The sequence below is a fragment of the Drepanopeziza brunnea genome (assembly GCF_022702325.1).
Source record: "Drepanopeziza brunnea f. sp. 'multigermtubi' strain 214-2 chromosome Unknown ctg2, whole genome shotgun sequence".
NCBI classification, from domain to species: Eukaryota; Fungi; Ascomycota; class Leotiomycetes; order Helotiales; family Drepanopezizaceae; genus Drepanopeziza; species Drepanopeziza brunnea.
In genome coordinates this window covers 2,759,172-2,776,861 of record NW_027094065.1, presented here as the reverse complement: position 1 = coordinate 2,776,861, position 17,690 = coordinate 2,759,172, and the positions used below count along the sequence as shown (strand labels likewise).

The window sequence follows — 17,690 nt, the reverse complement described above, 5'->3', positions numbered from 1 at the left end:
CAAATATATCAAAAGGAAGTCATTATCTTAAGAAATTAGAGCAAAAAAGAAGGCCGACGGCCCCTCTAATCACCAGCCTTGTGTAGCCTCGTGCACGGACTACAAAAGCTCCCCCACCCGCGACTTGACTTCATCTCAAATTCGACCCTTGTGTGTTCCAGTACTCAATATTGTCTGTTGCAATGTCACCTGTATTATCAGAAGACGACACGGCTCTACCCAAGGTCGACTTCGATAAGATAGAAGACAATCAAGATGCCTTTACCCTTCTGCCTCACGGCCATAAAGACATGGTGCAAGCCACCGCCTTCAACGTATACGGCGACCGTTTCGCGTCTAGCTCCGCGGATGGCAAGATAAAAGCGTACAACCGCCACAAGGACGGGACGTGGAACCTGTGTGATACATGGGCCGCACATACCGCTGAGATTCTACAGGTGAAGCCCGACCACCTGAACACTTCCCTATCCTTCCAATTGTAAGACGGCAGTGCTAACAACCACCCCTCCCCTGCCCGTCAAGATCCAATGGCTTCCCCCAACCATCCACCCCAACCTTATAGCATCCATCGGCACCGACGGCCGCTATAAGCTCTGGGTCGAAGACGCGACGCAGCCCCCGGGCAAGGGTCGCCGCTTCAACTCGCACAGCAACAAGCCGGTGCACGAGCTGCGGTCGCCGTCGCGCGCGCCCTACCTCTCCTTCGCCATCACGCACAACCCGGAGACGCGGCACACGTACCTGGCGCTCCTCGACCGGCATGCCGTGCTGAGCGTCTACGAGAACGACGAGCCCGAGAACCTCGAGGCCTGGAGCGACCTGGACCGGGTCACCGTCTGCGAGCGGCCGGCCCGCGGCGAGGAGGTCGCCTTCAAGGTCGCCTTCGACCCGAACCTCGAGCCGTGCTACGCCGGCATCCGGCAGGGCGTCCCTCGGGATGCGCTGGGCATCGTTGTGGCAAGCATGGGTAGGGCGAGCGTCTGGCGCACAAAGGAGATTTCGCACTCGGTGAGTCTGGGGTCGAGCACGACGAAGGAGTTCTACCTCGCAGCGGAGCTGAAGGGGCATAAGGGGCTAGTGAGGGATGTGGCCTGGGCGCCGGGTAACGTCAGGGGGTTCGATATCATCGCTACGGCGTGTAAAGATGGTTTTGTGCGGGTCTTCCAAGTCACAACGCCTGGGAGGGGGGGCAAGACGCAGAGGAGCTTTGCGAAGGCGCCCGACAAGGTGGTGGTGGTGCAGCAGAGGAGCGTGGAGAGTGGCAGCCGGCCATCGGGGATCGGGGCGGGCTTGCAAGGGGCCAGGGCGGGCTTGAGCGGGAGGGAGAAGGATGCGCGAATAGGCGAGGGAGAGGTGCCGCATGTTGCAAAGGAGGTGTCGAGGTTGGAGACGATGACTCCAGTTTGGAAGGTCGATTTTGATGCCGATGGGCAGCTGCTGGGGAGTACGGGCGATGACGGGAAGTTAATCTTGTGGAGGAGGGAGCCCAGTGGGGCTTGGAGCAAGAGTTCGGAGCTGGCCATGGCCAAGACTCCTGTCTCTTGAGATGCTGGTCACTGTCGAGTCGATTTATTACGTTTGGGGTTTGGGGCGAGGGAGCGACGGCGTTCTGGACGGATCAACTTTGAGACTTGATACTTCATAGAGCAGATACCCCTTCCTTCCCAAGAACCTGGAGTAACCAGAAGACAATTTACCCACATTTTGTGGCCAGAATTACATGTTACTGACCACTCTTCCCCGACGCCGAAACTCCCCAACAGGCAGTATCATCCGTACCTAGCCAACCGTGCAGTGCAGCCATAAACCCGACGGACACATGCCAACTGAACCCATCGATCCATCCATCGGTCTATCCATCGATCCATCCATCGATCGATCGATCCATCCATCCATCCATCCATCCATCCACCCGTGCACCCGTCCAACATCAAGACATAAAATCATTCAACTAAACGCTCCACGAATCCATCAAAAACGCTCTCCCACTTCGGCATCCTCATGTGCCATTCCATTTCCCACCAGGCCCCCTCCTTCCCGCTGATCCACTTCTCCTCCAACACCTTCCTAACTTTATCGTCACTTCCCAAGTTTTGCCCCTCTTTGTCCATCCACAGCCTCTCAGCATCCTCTTTGGCCTTTTTGACGACCACCTCATCGTCCTCGCACCGGTACAGATCGCACTTGGAGCACTCGGTGCAGCCTCTCCCGCCATTCGGCCGGAAGTGTTCGCAGAAGTGGCGGTAGCCCTCGCCGTTGCCAATATCCTTGCGGCAGACGTAGCACATCTGGTACCCGCAAACGCAGGTGAGTTTGTTACAGCCGGACGACTTGACGAATGACGTATTGCAGCGAGGACAAGTGCGTTTGATAGCTAGCGACATAGCAAGCTCGACTTGTGTCCTCAGCGCCAGGAGTGAGGACTCGTGACAGATATGTATATCCGTCCAAGCTTTCGAGCAGGAGATACAAGATGCTCGGCCACATTCTTTGCTCTGGCATACGAATTTGAGACCAAGCCGTTTTCTCCGGAGCCGGATAACCGCGGCGTTGAAATAACCCATGGCGAAATCGCCGAAGGTCTGCCTCGAAGAGACCAGGAGAAAGAGGAATGAAAATATAACAAAGGATGGTAAAAGGAAGGGTATCATGCCAACGCCTAAAATCAAAATTACAAATGTATAAAGGGAGGAGGGCACTACCCGCTTTAGCCTCCAGGATCGCTGCGGTTCCGGGAGGTAGAGCTCGTCTACCTCGGCGTAGCTGCAGAATGGACAGCGGATCAAGGGGAGTTGGGTTTTGAGAAGGTTGTCTTCGGCAAGACGTTCGTCGAGTTTCTGTATAACATCTTTGCCAGACTTCTCTTCGTCGAAGGCTCGCCGAACGAGCTCTGGAGGAACGCAGCCTGGACAAGCGTCTGACATGGCCGCTACACAACGTAATGTCCCAGCTTTGAGGTCGATGTTGCGCTGCCATCCCTGTCCAAATACTGCCTCGTTGACTGCATGTCGCACACACTGGAAGCATATTAAATGACCGCCATCACAAGCCGTTAGGTCTTCGAATGTAGTAGAAGTAAAGCAGCATTCGCAGTCATGCAATGCTTCGTTGTCTTCTGCTTCGATATTGTTCAGCTCTAAAGCTAGAGCGTGGTCTTTCTCTTCCCGCTCACACAGTGCCCGCTGGGTTAGAGGTCTTATGAGAGTGTCAAAAAGCTCCGTATCCAGTTCCGGGGACCCAGTAGTCTTGAGAGTGGGGACTATACATCCCTGGCCAAAAGATTGCCATATGACAAGAGGGTGTTGTTCAGCGTCAGAAGAACTCATGGTTTTCCGTCGCATGAATAGAGAAGAGATGGTGAAGCGCCATGATTTTGAGGATAGGGAAACAAGGGTTGGTCGTGCCAGCGTATAAGAATGGTTGAACTCGGCAAGTACAGCATTAATCGTAGACCTGGACAGCCCTTTGAACTCATGGTATGCAATGGTCTTTACCGCCTTCTTGTACTCTGCACTCCTGAACCTCTCTTCTGGGGGAACAAGTGAATCTGCATCGGCATGAGCAGCTGTATCTGTACCCGGAGCTGTGTCGGGCTTCGCCAGTGCCTTGTCCTTCCCTGACACCCTGTACCGCCCCCTCACCCATTTCATTTTGTGTTTGAGCAGCATCTCCGTTACGACGGCCAACCTGGATTCCTCATCAAAGCTCGAGAGCATCTCCCGAAAGACCTCGACCTGCACGTCTGGGAATATGGCCGCGAGGGCACCCAGGCTGTTGTTGAGTTCCCTCAGATCCGGGTCTTCGGGAGGTCGCGGGGGCAGCTGGGATTCTACGCGGATGTATCGCTCGGCGGGGGGTTCTTTCGCAGGACCGGGTTCTGGCGAGCTCTGGTCGGAGCTACTCGTGGGCGTGGACAAGGACTGCGAGGCGCGGCTCCGTCGACGGGGTGGTTTAGGGGATGAGCTAGATGGTTTTAGGAGCCCTGAGAACATGATGGGCTGTAGATAAGGATGAATGGATCACATGGTTCTCCGACCGGTGCATAAGGGCTCCATCGATGCCCCGATATCCTGCTGGTGGCGACTTGTTGTTGCTGTTGTTGCTGCTGCGGTTGTGGTGTGTTGTGTTGTTGTTGTGATAAGGGTATTTGTTGGTTTTGGTTTTGGTACGGATGGGTAAAATACCAAGAAGGATGACGGCTTACCCCTTGCCTCCCCCCGTCCGACTTTATTACCTATTAAGTAAGCACTTTTAATAGAGGACCCTGCGTTTTGGATACCCCGCCGAGCTTTTCACTGACTCAATAGCCCGCAGATCCCTTGTTGCAATAAATGATCTGCGGATAACAAATCAGAGTTATAACAGAGTCGTCGAGAATACGGATTTCCTCATTGATCATTGCGCTGAGAACCACATAGGGCTACGTTCTACGCTCAGGAAGGACTTGATCTTCCTCGATTTCACTTTATTCATCATCTAGACGAACTAAGTCGCGGTATTTATTCCTCTCCGCGTCCTTTCTATCTGCTCCCCATGCAAAATCATGATCAAACCCTCAATGGATAATATTCATTCTGGCCGGCCCTTCCATACGCCAGGCTATTATGCAGCTTTGAATCTTCGAAGAAAAGAAAAATGCCTCCAAGAGGGGTATAGCCACCCAAGATCCCCTGCCATATACACAGTCGGGCGGCAAAATCATGCTATAGAAAAAAGAAAAGTTCTCGCTCGAGCGAAGGGAGGGTGGGGGGCTATCAGGGGCGTTGTCGAGATTCAGATTTTGGTGGCCGTTGTGACCGGCTGGAGGATCGATTTGGAATTTGCGATTGTGGGTGTTGGTCCTCCAGCTCGATATCAGAGCCGTCGGTATTCGATGCAGTTCTGATTAAACTGACTCTCGCCAAAGGACTTCTCCCGCTTCGCCTATTCTGCGCTCCAGATCCCGCTTGCGGAAAAGTGAACGCTGCCGATGGCCCGGCTTCTGAAGGGGGGGGGACCATCTCTGGCGAGTTTGCTCCATCGCGGCAAGATTCCAAAGACTCGACAGAAGCCCTCCATCGCCCTCTTTTGAAATCCGCCTCTGTCATCTCATACACCTGCCCAGATGGAGAGCCAGCACCAGTCATAAAGTATGCACCACCCGCGAGCTTCTGATTTGCTTGGGCCATGGCATACTTCTTCCTGTCCTCTTCTCCCATGATGCTTTCCACCCGTCGAGGCATGTAAACAGAGTCGGTACTAGTTCCAGCCGAAATTTCACTTCCGAAAGAATCCCTCGGATGAAGATTGGGTCTATTGCCTGCAGCACCAAATCCCCCCGGTGCCATGCTGACCAGGGAATCGTTCGTCTGATGGTACCAGCCTCCTGGAAGTCTCTCTGGGGCCGTGAAGCGACCTTCGACGCGATGAGAGGGCTGAAGCGGCAGGTCCTTCTGGGCTTCAGCCGCGGGCTTGAAAGTTTCTGGGACGACGTTGAGGTCGTCGCCTTCAGCTGCCGCCTTCTCAATGACTTCCTGAGGACTGGTTGACGAATCGGCTGCTCCAGCGTCTGCTCTGGGGCCACCCCATGTCCTCTGGCCAGCAGTAAATATTCCGTACACCATGTAGTACCAGTTGAAGAATGGGTTGATGATAAACATGAGAGGATACAGCCAGATTTTGAATCGCCTCAACTTGGCGCCGAAGTAAATCATCATCAGCCAGTTCAAGCCTAGAGATATAGCAATGAACCCGACAGGAAGGTTCTGAACCTTCTGCGACGTACTAATGATCGAGATCAGCATGATGAAGAATAGGAGAGCGGTGGTCCGAATGGTATTCTGCATGAATCGAACTACTGCCAAGATTGGGTACCTCTTCCAGATTCTCATATCAGTTAGCATGCAAACCTCGTTGGTTATAAAACCGAGGAACCATCTTCGGCGCTGCTTGATAAGCGAGGTGTAGGTCTGTACTGCTTCCGTCTTGCAGAATGCGGAGGTACACATTTGGATCTGGTATCTCTTCTTTGCACCGATCATGAAGAGATGGGTCAGCCATCGGTCCTCCCCAAGATGGCACTTTCCATAGTCGAAGAGATCTTCGCATTGCTCGGCCTTGTCTGCAAAGTAGTATTTTGCCATTCGTCGGAAAGCGGAGAATCGCAGCATCGTCAAAGCGCCAGGCAGACAGGTGACGGCTCCACATCCGGACTCGACGGTACGCTCGAAGAGTTGTCCGTGAATATACTCCATATCCTGAAGAAGCGTAATAAGGCTGTGCTTTTTGGTGGTAGCGGTGATTACGCCGGTCATCGCCAGCATGTCTCTGGTATTCCCTGGGCTCAATTCCATGTCGTATACAAAGTTCTGGAGACAGACGCGATCCAAGATACAGTCCGAGTCGATGAACAAAATAAAGAGATTGTCGTTGCGCTTCAGATAGGCGGTGTAGACTCTGTCGATGAGCTTGAACGTCGCCTTTTGGCAATGCCTCTTTCCTCCGTGAGGGAAGCGAGAAACCGTGATACGGGCAGTTCGATAGGTAACATCGATACTTTTCGGGTAGGAGTCAAGTGACAAAGGCACACCCAGCTTCTCTATCGTGTTGAGATACAGCTCGTCCTCCTGGTCTCCATCGAAAGAGAGGAAGACGTGTATGCAAGAAGGTGGGTAGTCGCAATCCACAACCGAGTCGACCGCCGTCACGAGGGTGTCGGGATCCTCCTTATAGCATGGCATGACAATGACCACCTTCGGTGCAGAGTGCTCGTCCAGAACTCTTTTTATGCGTTTCGTCCGTCCGAGGGAGTGGGTGACCAGCTGGTATACACAGAAAAGCCAAGGTATCGTCAACAAGGCCGCAAACGACCAGAAACCGAACCACTGAAAGAACGACACCATCGTGGTGGGAAAGTACTGGTTGATTTGTCTCGGGAGAGGAAGTGTAACGACCATGATGGGAAGGAAAATTAATCTAGTCGCGAAAACTGAGTCAGTCTTCGAAGATCGTGGGCTTGGTTGTTGCATACCTCAGAGCCGAGAAAGCTATGGCAATGACCACGGCTAGGACTTTCACTGACCAGTGCTCAGCTTTCTGATATACCTTCACCAGGCAGTACATGAATGCCGCCAACCAGAGAAACCATTCGAGGAATGCCGCGATCATGACCGAGCCGACAATCGTGGTGTAGACGATCTACTATGTGGTCAGCGAATGCATACCCTACTTTCCAAGTCCGGGACAGGATCCTCACGTCCTTGGCCGGCCACGGTGAAGTGTCATATGGCATGCCGGGCTAGATCTCTGCGATGCGAGTGTGGTCTCCGAGGTGCAGAGAAGAGAAAGTCGCAGAGTCTCGCGGATTTTCCAGGTGTGCGCTCTGAGTGACCTGGGTCGATGTAGGCTCCCGAAGACGAGAGTCTAGAAGTGGGTAGCTGCATTCACATTCGTCAGTATGCTGTTTAATACCCTTCGAAGTCATCGACTCTCGCAATTAGCCGTGGATATTATCTGCTTACGGATTCTTCTCGAGAGACCGATTCTTCTTCCGTCATGCCACCAAATTTCCTGGCCAAAGGTCGTTTCAAGGTGGTTTGGTTTGACACGGTGTAAATCGACAACGACAACGATCCAGAGAATCGACAGTGACCCAGTGACACGACTTCGAGCCTAGGCCTGACCCAACCCGAGATGCGCGTCTGATGACGATGTGGTAGAAGGAAGGTAAGGAGGGCGAGGAAGGCGAGGAAGGATAGAAGGATAGAGGGATAGAAGGATAGAAGGAAGGCAAGGTGAGTAGAGTAGTGATAGTGATAGTGATGTAGGTAGGTGAGTAAGCACAGGAGAAAGAAAGGGCCTTGGGCTTGGGGGGAAGAGGTTGGTGTTCGATGGTCGATGGTCGAATATGGAAGGAAGGAAGGAAAGAAGGGGCGTGACTATAGAGGAAAGAAGGCGCCATCACGTAGTGACTGGCTCCAGGACTCTCTCTCACTCACCTGATTGATTGATTGATACATCGATTGATACATTGATTGATACATTCACCTCGACCTCCATCGCATCGGCTCCAAAAGAAAATCCCCCGAGACACCGTGATGCCTTCCCGTCGATCCGCGTTTCCCCTTTCATCCGGTGCTATATCGTCAACTCAAGCAAGCATCATTCTCCCCCAACAAAAATTGTCCCAAAAAGACAAGCACTCCCACATCACCTACCTACCACCTACTCCCTGGCTTTTCAGTACATTAAATGACAGACAGAGAGGACCTTTCATTGCATCTGCTATACATCACAGGACCATGCACGCGCAAGGTAAACCTTGGATTACCTTCCGTCTACATAGCAAGCAGAAGCAAATGTCCATCTCCGTCAAACGAACCCCGATTCCGCTGTTCGCTTTCTCCCAGTCAGTCCTACCCTCGCCCACATATCCCAGCAGCGTAGCCCAGCATGGCCAGTCATAATGGCACTTCCACCCATCCATCCACATCTCCCAAAAATCCAACAACAACAAACGGGTGCTGCTGCACCTCGCCCTCTCGCAGTGGCTGACGTCCGGTAAGAGAAGTCCGAATGGCAGTGTGGAGGGCGTCGCATCGCATCGCATCGCATCGCATCGTCGCCTGCTTCGTATGGAGTGGGGTGAGGTGAGGTGAGGTGAGGATGCTCAAACAAACACCCTCTCATCAGCCTACTTCGAAGTAGGACCCTGGCGGACGCCATCCGCGAGCAACAGAAAGGCTGTGCTGGGTAGTGATCCCAAGAACAAAGGTGTCTCTCGCGACCCGTAAACAATGTCTAATCATGACCTAAAGATTCCCCGCAGACAGGGCCTGTGATCAGCACATCTTTCGTACAATTACAGAATGTTGAAAATAAGAGAGCAAACGAGCAACTGGCATAGTCTCAGTTCCCGGATTCAGAAAGACAGCCAGCGACTGCTATGTCTTGCCGTTCTTGTTCGCGGTAGCAGCGTGTGCCTCGAGCATAGCCTTCCGAGTGAGTCTGCCACCAGCTTGGCGTATAGCTCTGACCGGTCGTAGGACACGCTCTTCCGAAGAGACACGGTCAATGGAAGCACAATCCAAACCAAGTCTTTCGATGGTGACAGAAGTCCGTCGTTTGCCCTGGGTAAAAATAGAAAGGGGGTTGCGCTCGACATGGGAAATTTTCGGCTTAGAGTCATACCAATCAACGTCACTGAGTTGCAGCTTCCGGTTGCGTTGCGCACTGCGGGTGTTGCCAGATCTATCAGACCTAGCAAAATTCATCCCGGCGGCTTTATCAAGACCTGCGTTCTGTCCGTAAATATTGAAATTTGGATTCAAGGGGCTCAGTGAGGAGTCACCATCAAGATCTTCGCCATCACGAAGCTCGTAGTTCAGAACAAGGTCCTTGATTCGCTTTTGTTCCTCGCGCTCAGCAGCCTGCTTGGATTTCATAGCCACGGCAAAGGTAGAGTCAGATGGCAAGGCAACTGTACGGGTCTGGAAGTTCTGTGTTAAAATTTAGTTCTAAGAAAAATAGAGGTCATTTGCTCACTTGTTGTCGATTTCCACGCTTGGTAAGCAGAGAGAATGCCATTGTGCCTGTGGGCGCATTGCCGTTCGATGATTCTTCGGCCCACGACTCGCTAGATGGAGTATTGATTGAGGGGTTCTCTTTGCGTCTCATGGGCAGGGGTACGTCAAAGGCGGGTTTGCGTTCATGCTTCCGGGAATCTAGACTTTCGGCCATCAGTTTCGCTAACTCGCGATCAAACTCCGCCTCGTCTTCAGGGTCAACTTCCTCCTCCTGGCGGGTGACAACAATAGACTCGTCCTCCGAATCAGTGCCAGCAGCAGAGGCCACAGCATCACCGTTGATCTCGATCTTTCAATTACAATTAGTCAGCTGCATCATCAAAGTTGAAGGGAAATATCTTACGTCGAGTTCCTCCTCCGTCTCAGAGTCTCCGTCATCATCAGCGTCAGGCAGGCCGCCATCGGCTTCCAGGTCACCCAGTCCATCATCTGATGATTTCTCGCTATCCACATCATCGGCCTCGGCTTCAAGAACCTTGTCCATACCGGAAGTCTTCTGGTCCTGTGCCATGGCAAGTTGAAATGCACGGCTAGCTTCTTCGATGTTGGAGGCAAGTTTCCATTGGGGACGAGTTAACGCGAAGACGTCTTGGACGATAAATTCAATGTCCATCGGTAGGGGATCCTTTGTGTAGATGTAGTACTGATAAAGTTAGTCATGGTCATTCTTCGGGATGCACAAATTTACTTGGAAGAAAGATAGGAAGTAATCCAACTTCTTGCCAGCAGCGCCACGATTGAAGAACATGCCGCACGAATCGAGGACAGTTGCCACGAGGCGAATGCGGAAGAAATCATCGGGCATGTCAAAGGGATTGAATCTTCCTGGAATGGGAGGACCACCATGACCAAATGTCAGGATTCGGTAAAGCGTGTCGAAGATGACCGGATGGTCAACCATGCGGTAATTGTACAGTTCGCCTAGGTATTTGAGTTCAGCGATTCGGCGCTGGTTAAACTTGAAGTCATTCTGTTCCAGGCCAAGAATGATCGACTCTAGAACGTTGTCGATCACGGTGATGACGAATTGTTGGTGGTACCGGTACAGGGCGCTGGCAATGATCGCCAGCAGGTGTATGCTACCATACTTGACTTTGCCAGGCTTGGAGAAAACCTTTTCAAGGATAGCAACGACCTATGTGACGTTAGTAGATATTACATGAACACTATTGCAATTTTGGCTTACATCAACCTCTTCCCAGTGAAGCCTGCGGATCTGCTTGAGGATCTTTGTGTAGTTCCGTGTGTTCATATCCAGATAAACCAGCTTGCGAATAAACAAGTCAATCGGTGTCCTCTCCTTCTGCTGGATAGCAGCTCTGACGGGCGGATCAACATAGTATACCGCATTTTCAATGAGCATTCGCTCTTGCTGCCCAATGTGCTGAACGGACTTCTTGCGCTTCAAGGTCTCCAGGAAGGATGCCATGCGAGGAGAAGTATCGGGGTTTCGGAGCAGATATCGGCCACAGTTCTCAAGGAGGTTGCAGATGATTTCGATATTCATTCTGGAGAAGTCATCAAGGCTGACTTTCAAGCAATGGAAGATGACGTGCTCGGGAACCACGCCGAATTTCGTCAGCTCGGCAAGGTAACGGATGTTGCCCAATCGAGCTTGTCCCAGGAATTCTTTCTCTTTGCGTCGCTGAAGACTCCGAAATTCTTGATCGAGATGATCAACCAAGCTTTTGGTTATATCCGGCATATACTTGCCCAGAGTCGCCACAAGCCGAGAATAGGAAGGCAAGAGGTCACTCCGACCTTTGGGAATTTCCTGTACTGCCTTGACGAGACGGTTTCGAGACGCCTTGGAGTTGAGGAAGCAGAAGTCAATGGCAGCTTGGTCAACTAGATCCTTATTGGTGAGATCGGGCAGCCGAGCAAGAAGCGCATCGACCTGGGCCCCAATTGTCTTGTTCGCGATTGCGGTGGACATATCGTCGTCCCTGGAGCTGGTAGGCTCGGTAGTGACATCTGCTGGATCAATCTTCTTGCCAACCTGCTCGTCCGTGTCTGTTTTCTTCTTCTTGCCGTCTTCGAGGAGCATTCCAGGAACCTTTCCCTTCAAGTCGACAAGGTTCTCGTAAAACCTCCGCTCATCATCGTCCTCCCAGATCCCAGCACCCTCGCCCTCGCCTCGCAGGTACTCGCCAGTCCTGACAAGACCAATGCCCCCGTTGCCGGCACCTGCGTTGTCATCAGAGTCCTTGAGATCTGGCATTTCCCCACCAATTGCATCGGCAAGAACCTGTGCATTTGCAATGAGTCGTTCCTGTGACTTGACGACCTTTTCATAACTGGCTTGTCGGTCTTCGAAAACCTGGCCAGACTTGACATAGGCTTCAGCATCTTTGCGAGCTTGCTTGCCAATAGCTTTTTGGTCGCGGAGGAGGTGGCCCTTGACATCCTCGAAGTATCTCTTCAGAATGTTCCGAAATCTCTCTTGAAGCTCTGCAGATGCCAGTGGCGGATCGTTGTTTGCGGCTTCGATGGGTGAAGCTGGGGCCGACTCATCACTGACGTCTCTGGTCCCGTCCACGTCCTTCGTAGCCCCATCTGCCTGGACAACCTTCCGACCTTCGGAGCCCGGCTCCTGAACGCCCAGAATATCCCAACCAAACGCCTTCACGAAAATGACAAGCAATGGGAGGTTCGCATGTTCCCTATCGTGACCTAGCAAATCCTTCAGAACCTCTAAAGGGAACGGCTCTGCGCCGCCACCCTTACCCACCGAAATGGCCTTCGCCTTCGCATCAGCCTTTCCAGTGGCACCTGAGAGGGACTCCTTCCCTCGTGAATTATCATCTGGGCGGCTGACGTCGTCCAAGGTTCTCAGAACTCCCACAAGCCAAAGCTCCGTCACGACTCTCAAAAGCACTCTCTGGCGCGTGATCCGTTCTTTCTCCTCCTTCTCTCGGGCTTCGGCCGCGAGGTTCTTCAAAATCGATTTCTCTGGCGTCGCGAGGCCCTTGCCAACCAGCCAGCCCAGGAATTCCGTAAACTCGGCAGGTCCGAATCGCTGGTGTAGCGCGCTGACGATCTCCACCCCAGCTTCGATTTCACCGGGCGACTTGAGCCTGCACAGTCCCTCATAACATGCTGATATGATTTCCGACAGGTATTTGTGCAGACTGAGCGTGCGAATCTCTTGCAGGAAGGTGCTGAGGGTAGCGGTGGAAACGGCGGTTCTGAGACGTTTGATGAAGGCGGTGTTCTTTTTGAGGGAAGAATCGAGGGACTTGTTAACTTCGAAGATACCTGCAGGGCCAGATAAATATTTGTCCGCAGTATGTCCCTCTCCGATGTCATTTGGAGAGGTACGAACCTGTTTCTCCGTTCCACGCACGGCTGTTCAGTTCGCGCAACTCGCCTGGCCATGGAGTCAGTGAATGCCTACCGGCCCCGTCTGTTTTCCGCGTAGCTTACGCTTTCTCTTGCGATCCATGGGGAGCAGTTGAAGCCTGGGCAAGTCGGACGGTTGTTCGTGTGGATAGGTGGGTTTGTTGTTGTACCTCTGGCCGGTGGCCCCCACATTCGCGACTCTACTTAAGGGAACTTGAACTTGAAGGAGTGGAAGTAGGCTTTGGTCGCAGGAGTGAAATGCATCTGTACCAGGACGGGTGAGGTAGGTGAGGTTTGCTGGAGCGTGTGCGATTTCTTTTGTTTTGGGGGGGGGGGGGGGGGGAATTAGATTGTTTTTTATTATTTCGATGTGCGGTGGTGGGTTGGGTGAGGTTGTAATTATTTTGGTTCCTCGGTAAGAAAGAAGTTTGGGTGGGTAGCACAGAGGAGAGCTCTCCGGATGTTTGCTGTAGGTAGGTAGATGGTAAAGGGACGGTGGGTAGGTAGGTAGCCGGGAGTGCAGTAGCGGCAGGCAGCCCGCCCGCGCTTGTACATGGGGAAATTGTTTGCAAATCGCAGTCGCAGTCGCAGTCGCAGTCGCAGTCGCAGTCGCAGTCGCAGTCACAATCACGAAGCTCAAGCCGAAATGCGGGATTGTTATTGTTCGTGCAACTGTCCCCCCTTTTCGTCTATTCAAACATGAGAGGAGGGTTGTGCGGAAAGCCGCACCGCACCGCAGCCTCGCTGCCCCTCTTTGGGCAACCCCTGCCCGCATGCGATCGATACGGAACCAGCTGGAGAGATGTGTAGGAGATGTATATATATATATATATATATATATATCTATATCTATATCTATATCTATATCTATATCTATATCTATATCTACATACATCGACAAAGTCTATATCTATATTGCTTTGCTCACCCGGAACGACTCATGACAACTCGCAACATCCATTCTCGAACAAGAGATGCGAATGCTGCGGGCAGAGCATCGTTCGTTCCACGGCAGAAGATGACCCTTTACGCATACCTACTATACTATCCGGTACCTACCTACACTTCGGAGTCGGGGAACAGATGCGATCCAAGCACTCATGCACTCATACACTCAGACTGACGCATGGCTCAATGACAAGGCTGCAAAGTGGGAGTTGCTTGGGACCATCCAATCTGCGCGACAGCGAGGTCCAAACGGGCGCATCTGGCTCGGCATGTAGATTTGTAGTGGCGGATCGTATTGTCAGTATGTCTTCCTCGGAAGAAAGAGCTCCAAGTCGAACAATTGGATTCCCACAAAGGCCTCAAAGGCCTCAAAGGCCTCAAAGGCCTCAAAGCTGTCCGTGACCGTGACCGTGACCTCATCTCGGCACACACAAGTCCGTCTGCTACTGGTACCGGTAGTCCTATAGGTAGTAGGGAACTGGACGCTGGAACTGGACGCTGGAACTGAACGCTGCAACTACCGTACCGAGCTGGCGCTGCTCGGATACTTCGGGTCAAGTCCAAAGCTTCTTCAATCGTACAGTACCGTATCGGATACCTACCCACTGACATGATTGACGCTTCGTCTCGGGCTGCAGCAACAAATGTATGCACTGCACTGCACTGCACTGCACTGGTAAACAAGTCCCGATGATAAGGCTGTGACCGGAGAAGCCTATATGGAACCAATCACCGGTGTCAAAGTTTTCTCCAACTACCGGCACTGCTAACCAGCTCGCCCTACTCCGCGGAAATGGCTGCAACAGCATGCCATGATGCCCATCATTCTTCTGGAGGCGACCCTACTTAGGTCGGTAGCCAGGTCGCTAGGTGTAAGTAAGTAATATTGACATAGTACATCGGTTTATCTTGCTCTTCAGATGCCAGAATCCTCCTCTTTGGCTTCCCTTCTCTTTCGAGATCTCTACACTGAGTTACTACAGCTTGTAGCCAGCCAACCATGTCTACCGACGTGACCTCTACAGCTCCTCTGCCTTCTCGGGACTGGCCTTTGACTTCCTTTCAGATACCACCCAGCCCGCCCAAGTCCGAACACAGTGGCAGCGAAGTCTCCGATGAATCGTCTCCAAGCCCAGGAAGTCCGAGTGCGGCAGTAGCTTCTCGGTATCCTCTTCCTCCACCGACCAACCCGCCAACAAAGGTTCTCCAACAAGACCTCAAGACCCCGGACAACCATGTACCCCGTGATGCAAGACTTATTCGCCTGACTGGCATACATCCTTTCAACGTCGAAGCGCCACTCAGTGCCTTGTACGACGAAGGTTTCCTCACATCGCCAGAGCTCTTCTACGTACGGAATCATGGCGCCGTGCCCGAGGTTGACGATGCTTCGGTCCTGGACTGGGAGTTTACCATAGAAGGATTGGTCAAGAACCCGATAACCATGACTTTGAAGCAACTCATGGCCGAGTACGAGCAGATCACCGTACCGGTTACGCTCGTCTGCGCTGGCAACCGAAGGAAAGAACAGAATCAGGTTCGGAAATCGAAGGGCTTCTCGTGGGGTGCTGCTGGTGTGTCTACTGCCCTTTTCACAGGCGTTGCAATAGGCGAACTTCTCAAGAGAGCTGCGCCGTTGCGAGGAGCAAAGTACGTCTGCATGGAAGGTGCCGATAAACTGCCAAATGGCTACTACGGAACGTCCGTGAAGCTCAACTGGGCAATGGACCCAAACAGAGGTATCATGGTGGCCCACAAAATGAATGGAGAGATGCTTCGTCCGGATCATGGAAAGCCCCTGCGAGTGGTCGTCCCTGGTCAGATTGGCGGCCGTAGTGTCAAGTGGCTCAAGAGACTCGTTGTCACTGCGGCTCCCAGCGACAACTGGTATCATATATACGACAACCGGGTTCTCCCTACTATGATCAGTCCCGAGCAGAGCGCTAACGAGCCGAGATGGTGGATGGATGAGAGATATGCTATATATGACCTGAGTACGAACAGCGCGACCGCGTACCCAGCCCATGATGAAAGACTGTCGCTAGTAAACGCACCCGAAACGTACAAAGTTCGCGGATATGCGTATGGAGGAGGTGGTCGGAGAGTGACGAGGGTCGAGGTGACTCTGGACAAGGGCAGATCCTGGGCCCTCGCAGACATTCGATACCACGAGGACGACTATCGGGATCATGCCGACGAGGATGAGATGCTGTTCGGAGGGAGGCTCGACATGGGCTGGCGAGAAACATGCTTCACTTGGTGTTTCTGGGAAATTGACTTGAAGGTCGGGGACCTGGAAGTGGCTGGAGATATCATGGTCAGAGGCATGGACGAGGGCATGAACGTGCAGCCCAGAGACATGTACTGGAGCGTTTTGGGAATGATGAACAACCCTTGGTATCGAGTCACGATCACCAAGGAGGGCGAGTCTCTGCACTTCGAGCACCCCACTCAGCCAGCTTTGATCCCCGGTGGATGGATGGAGAAGGTGAAAGCGAGAGGCGGCAACCTCGCCAACGGATTCTGGGGCGAGAGCATGGGTGGCGACGAAGAGACGGACATTGTTGAGGCCAAAAAGGAGATCAAGATGACAAAGAATGGACTTGACAAGAGCATCGCCATCGATGAGCTCAGGAAGCATGACGAAGATCACAGCCCGTGGTTTGTCGTCAACGGAGAAGTATACGATGGAGCAGCTTTCCTCGAGGGCCATCCCGGAGGAGCAGCCAGTATTGTCGGTGCTGCAGGTCAAGACGCCACTGATGAATTCATGGCCATCCGTAAGTTCACGCAGCGAATTCTCCCCCTCCCACCTGGCCTGGCTAACGTAGCACAGACTCCGAGAACGCCAAAGAAATGATGCAGCACTACCACATCGGCTCCCTGGACGAAGCCGCCCGCGCCATCCTCTCCAATCCCGCGGAAGAAGCCCCCTCGTCCACCCCCCGAGAAATCTTCCTCCAGCCCAAAACCTGGACCAAGGCACTCCTCTCCTCCAAGAAGTCCGTCTCGGCCGACACCCGCATCTTCAGCTTCACGCTCGAGCATCCGGACCAGATGATCGGTCTCCCCATCGGCCAGCACCTCTTGATGCGTCTCCAGTTGACGCGCGAAGTGATCATCCGCCCCTACACGCCCATCTCCGAAGGCACAGACAGGGGTACTCTGCAAGTGCTTGTCAAAGTGTACCCCGACACGGCGGACCGGGTCGGGGGTAAGATGACGAAGGCGCTGGACGCGGTCCCCGTCGGCCGGTTCGTCGATTTCAAAGGCCCGATTGGGAAGTTCGAGTACCTTAAGAAGGGGCACTGCACCATTGGGGGCCGGCCTCGCTTCGTGAAGCGGTTCATCATGATATGTGCCGGGAGCGGCATCACCCCGATCTTCCAAGTCCTGCGGGCTGTGCTGAGCGATCCCGAGGATGGGACGAGGTGTTTGGTGCTAGACGGAAATCGTCTTGAGGCGGATATCCTATGCAAGGAGGAGATGGATGCCCTGGTCAGGGGTCGGGAAGAGCAATGCAGGCTGCTGTATGCGCTGACGAAGCCGGAAGAGGGTTGGAAGGGATTGGTGGGGAGGATCGGGAAGGAGTTGCTTGAGAAGGAGGTTGGAGCGTGTAAGGCTCAGGATGGAGAGGATTTGGTGCTGATTTGTGGGCCGGAGGCCCTGGAGAAGAGCGTACACGGCTTCTTGAATGATATGGGGTGGAAGGACGACGATTTGTTGTTTTTCTGAGCGGAGGCTCGCAAGAAACATGTCTGTTAGCGGTTCTGCATCTATGGGTTGCATTTCCCGGGCGGGCGTATGCTGCAATACCCCAACGTTGGAGTTGATGAG

General features: G+C 53.0%; 5 protein-coding genes across 5 annotated transcripts; 2 read left to right on the top strand and 3 right to left on the bottom strand.

Annotated features, from left to right (window-relative positions):
- Positions 1-182: 182 nt before the first annotated feature.
- L3040_001865 (uncharacterized protein) lies at positions 183-1,545 on the top strand (the record flags this gene model as incomplete). Its single annotated transcript, XM_007289567.1, has 2 exons — positions 183-437; positions 523-1,545. 2 exons carry the CDS (start codon positions 183-185, stop codon positions 1,543-1,545), a joined length of 1,278 nt encoding a protein of 425 aa, XP_007289629.1.
- A 398-nt stretch (positions 1,546-1,943) lies between these two features.
- On the bottom strand, positions 1,944-3,992 carry L3040_001864 (uncharacterized protein; the record flags this gene model as incomplete). The annotated part of the gene is made up of 3 exons (XM_066156922.1): positions 1,944-3,118; positions 3,173-3,529; positions 3,578-3,992. The coding sequence occupies 3 exons, from the start codon at positions 3,990-3,992 to the stop codon at positions 1,944-1,946; spliced, it is 1,947 nt and encodes a 648-aa protein (XP_066012926.1).
- Positions 3,993-4,754: 762 nt separating this feature from the next.
- L3040_001863 (uncharacterized protein) lies at positions 4,755-7,270 on the bottom strand (the record flags this gene model as incomplete). The annotated part of the gene is made up of 3 exons (XM_007289569.1): positions 4,755-6,954; positions 7,010-7,176; positions 7,235-7,270. The coding sequence occupies 3 exons, from the start codon at positions 7,268-7,270 to the stop codon at positions 4,755-4,757; spliced, it is 2,403 nt and encodes an 800-aa protein (XP_007289631.1).
- A 1,512-nt stretch (positions 7,271-8,782) lies between these two features.
- On the bottom strand, positions 8,783-13,008 carry L3040_001862 (uncharacterized protein; the record flags this gene model as incomplete). The annotated part of the gene is made up of 9 exons (XM_066156921.1): positions 8,783-8,789; positions 9,169-9,271; positions 9,329-9,467; positions 9,523-9,852; positions 9,907-10,206; positions 10,252-10,698; positions 10,750-12,821; positions 12,889-12,933; positions 12,990-13,008. 9 exons carry the CDS (start codon positions 13,006-13,008, stop codon positions 8,783-8,785), a joined length of 3,462 nt encoding a protein of 1,153 aa, XP_066012925.1.
- A 1,845-nt stretch (positions 13,009-14,853) lies between these two features.
- Positions 14,854-17,588, top strand: L3040_001861 (uncharacterized protein; the record flags this gene model as incomplete). The annotated part of the gene is made up of 2 exons (XM_007289571.2): positions 14,854-16,633; positions 16,690-17,588. The coding sequence occupies 2 exons, from the start codon at positions 14,854-14,856 to the stop codon at positions 17,586-17,588; spliced, it is 2,679 nt and encodes an 892-aa protein (XP_007289633.2).
- Positions 17,589-17,690: the final 102 nt, after the last annotated feature.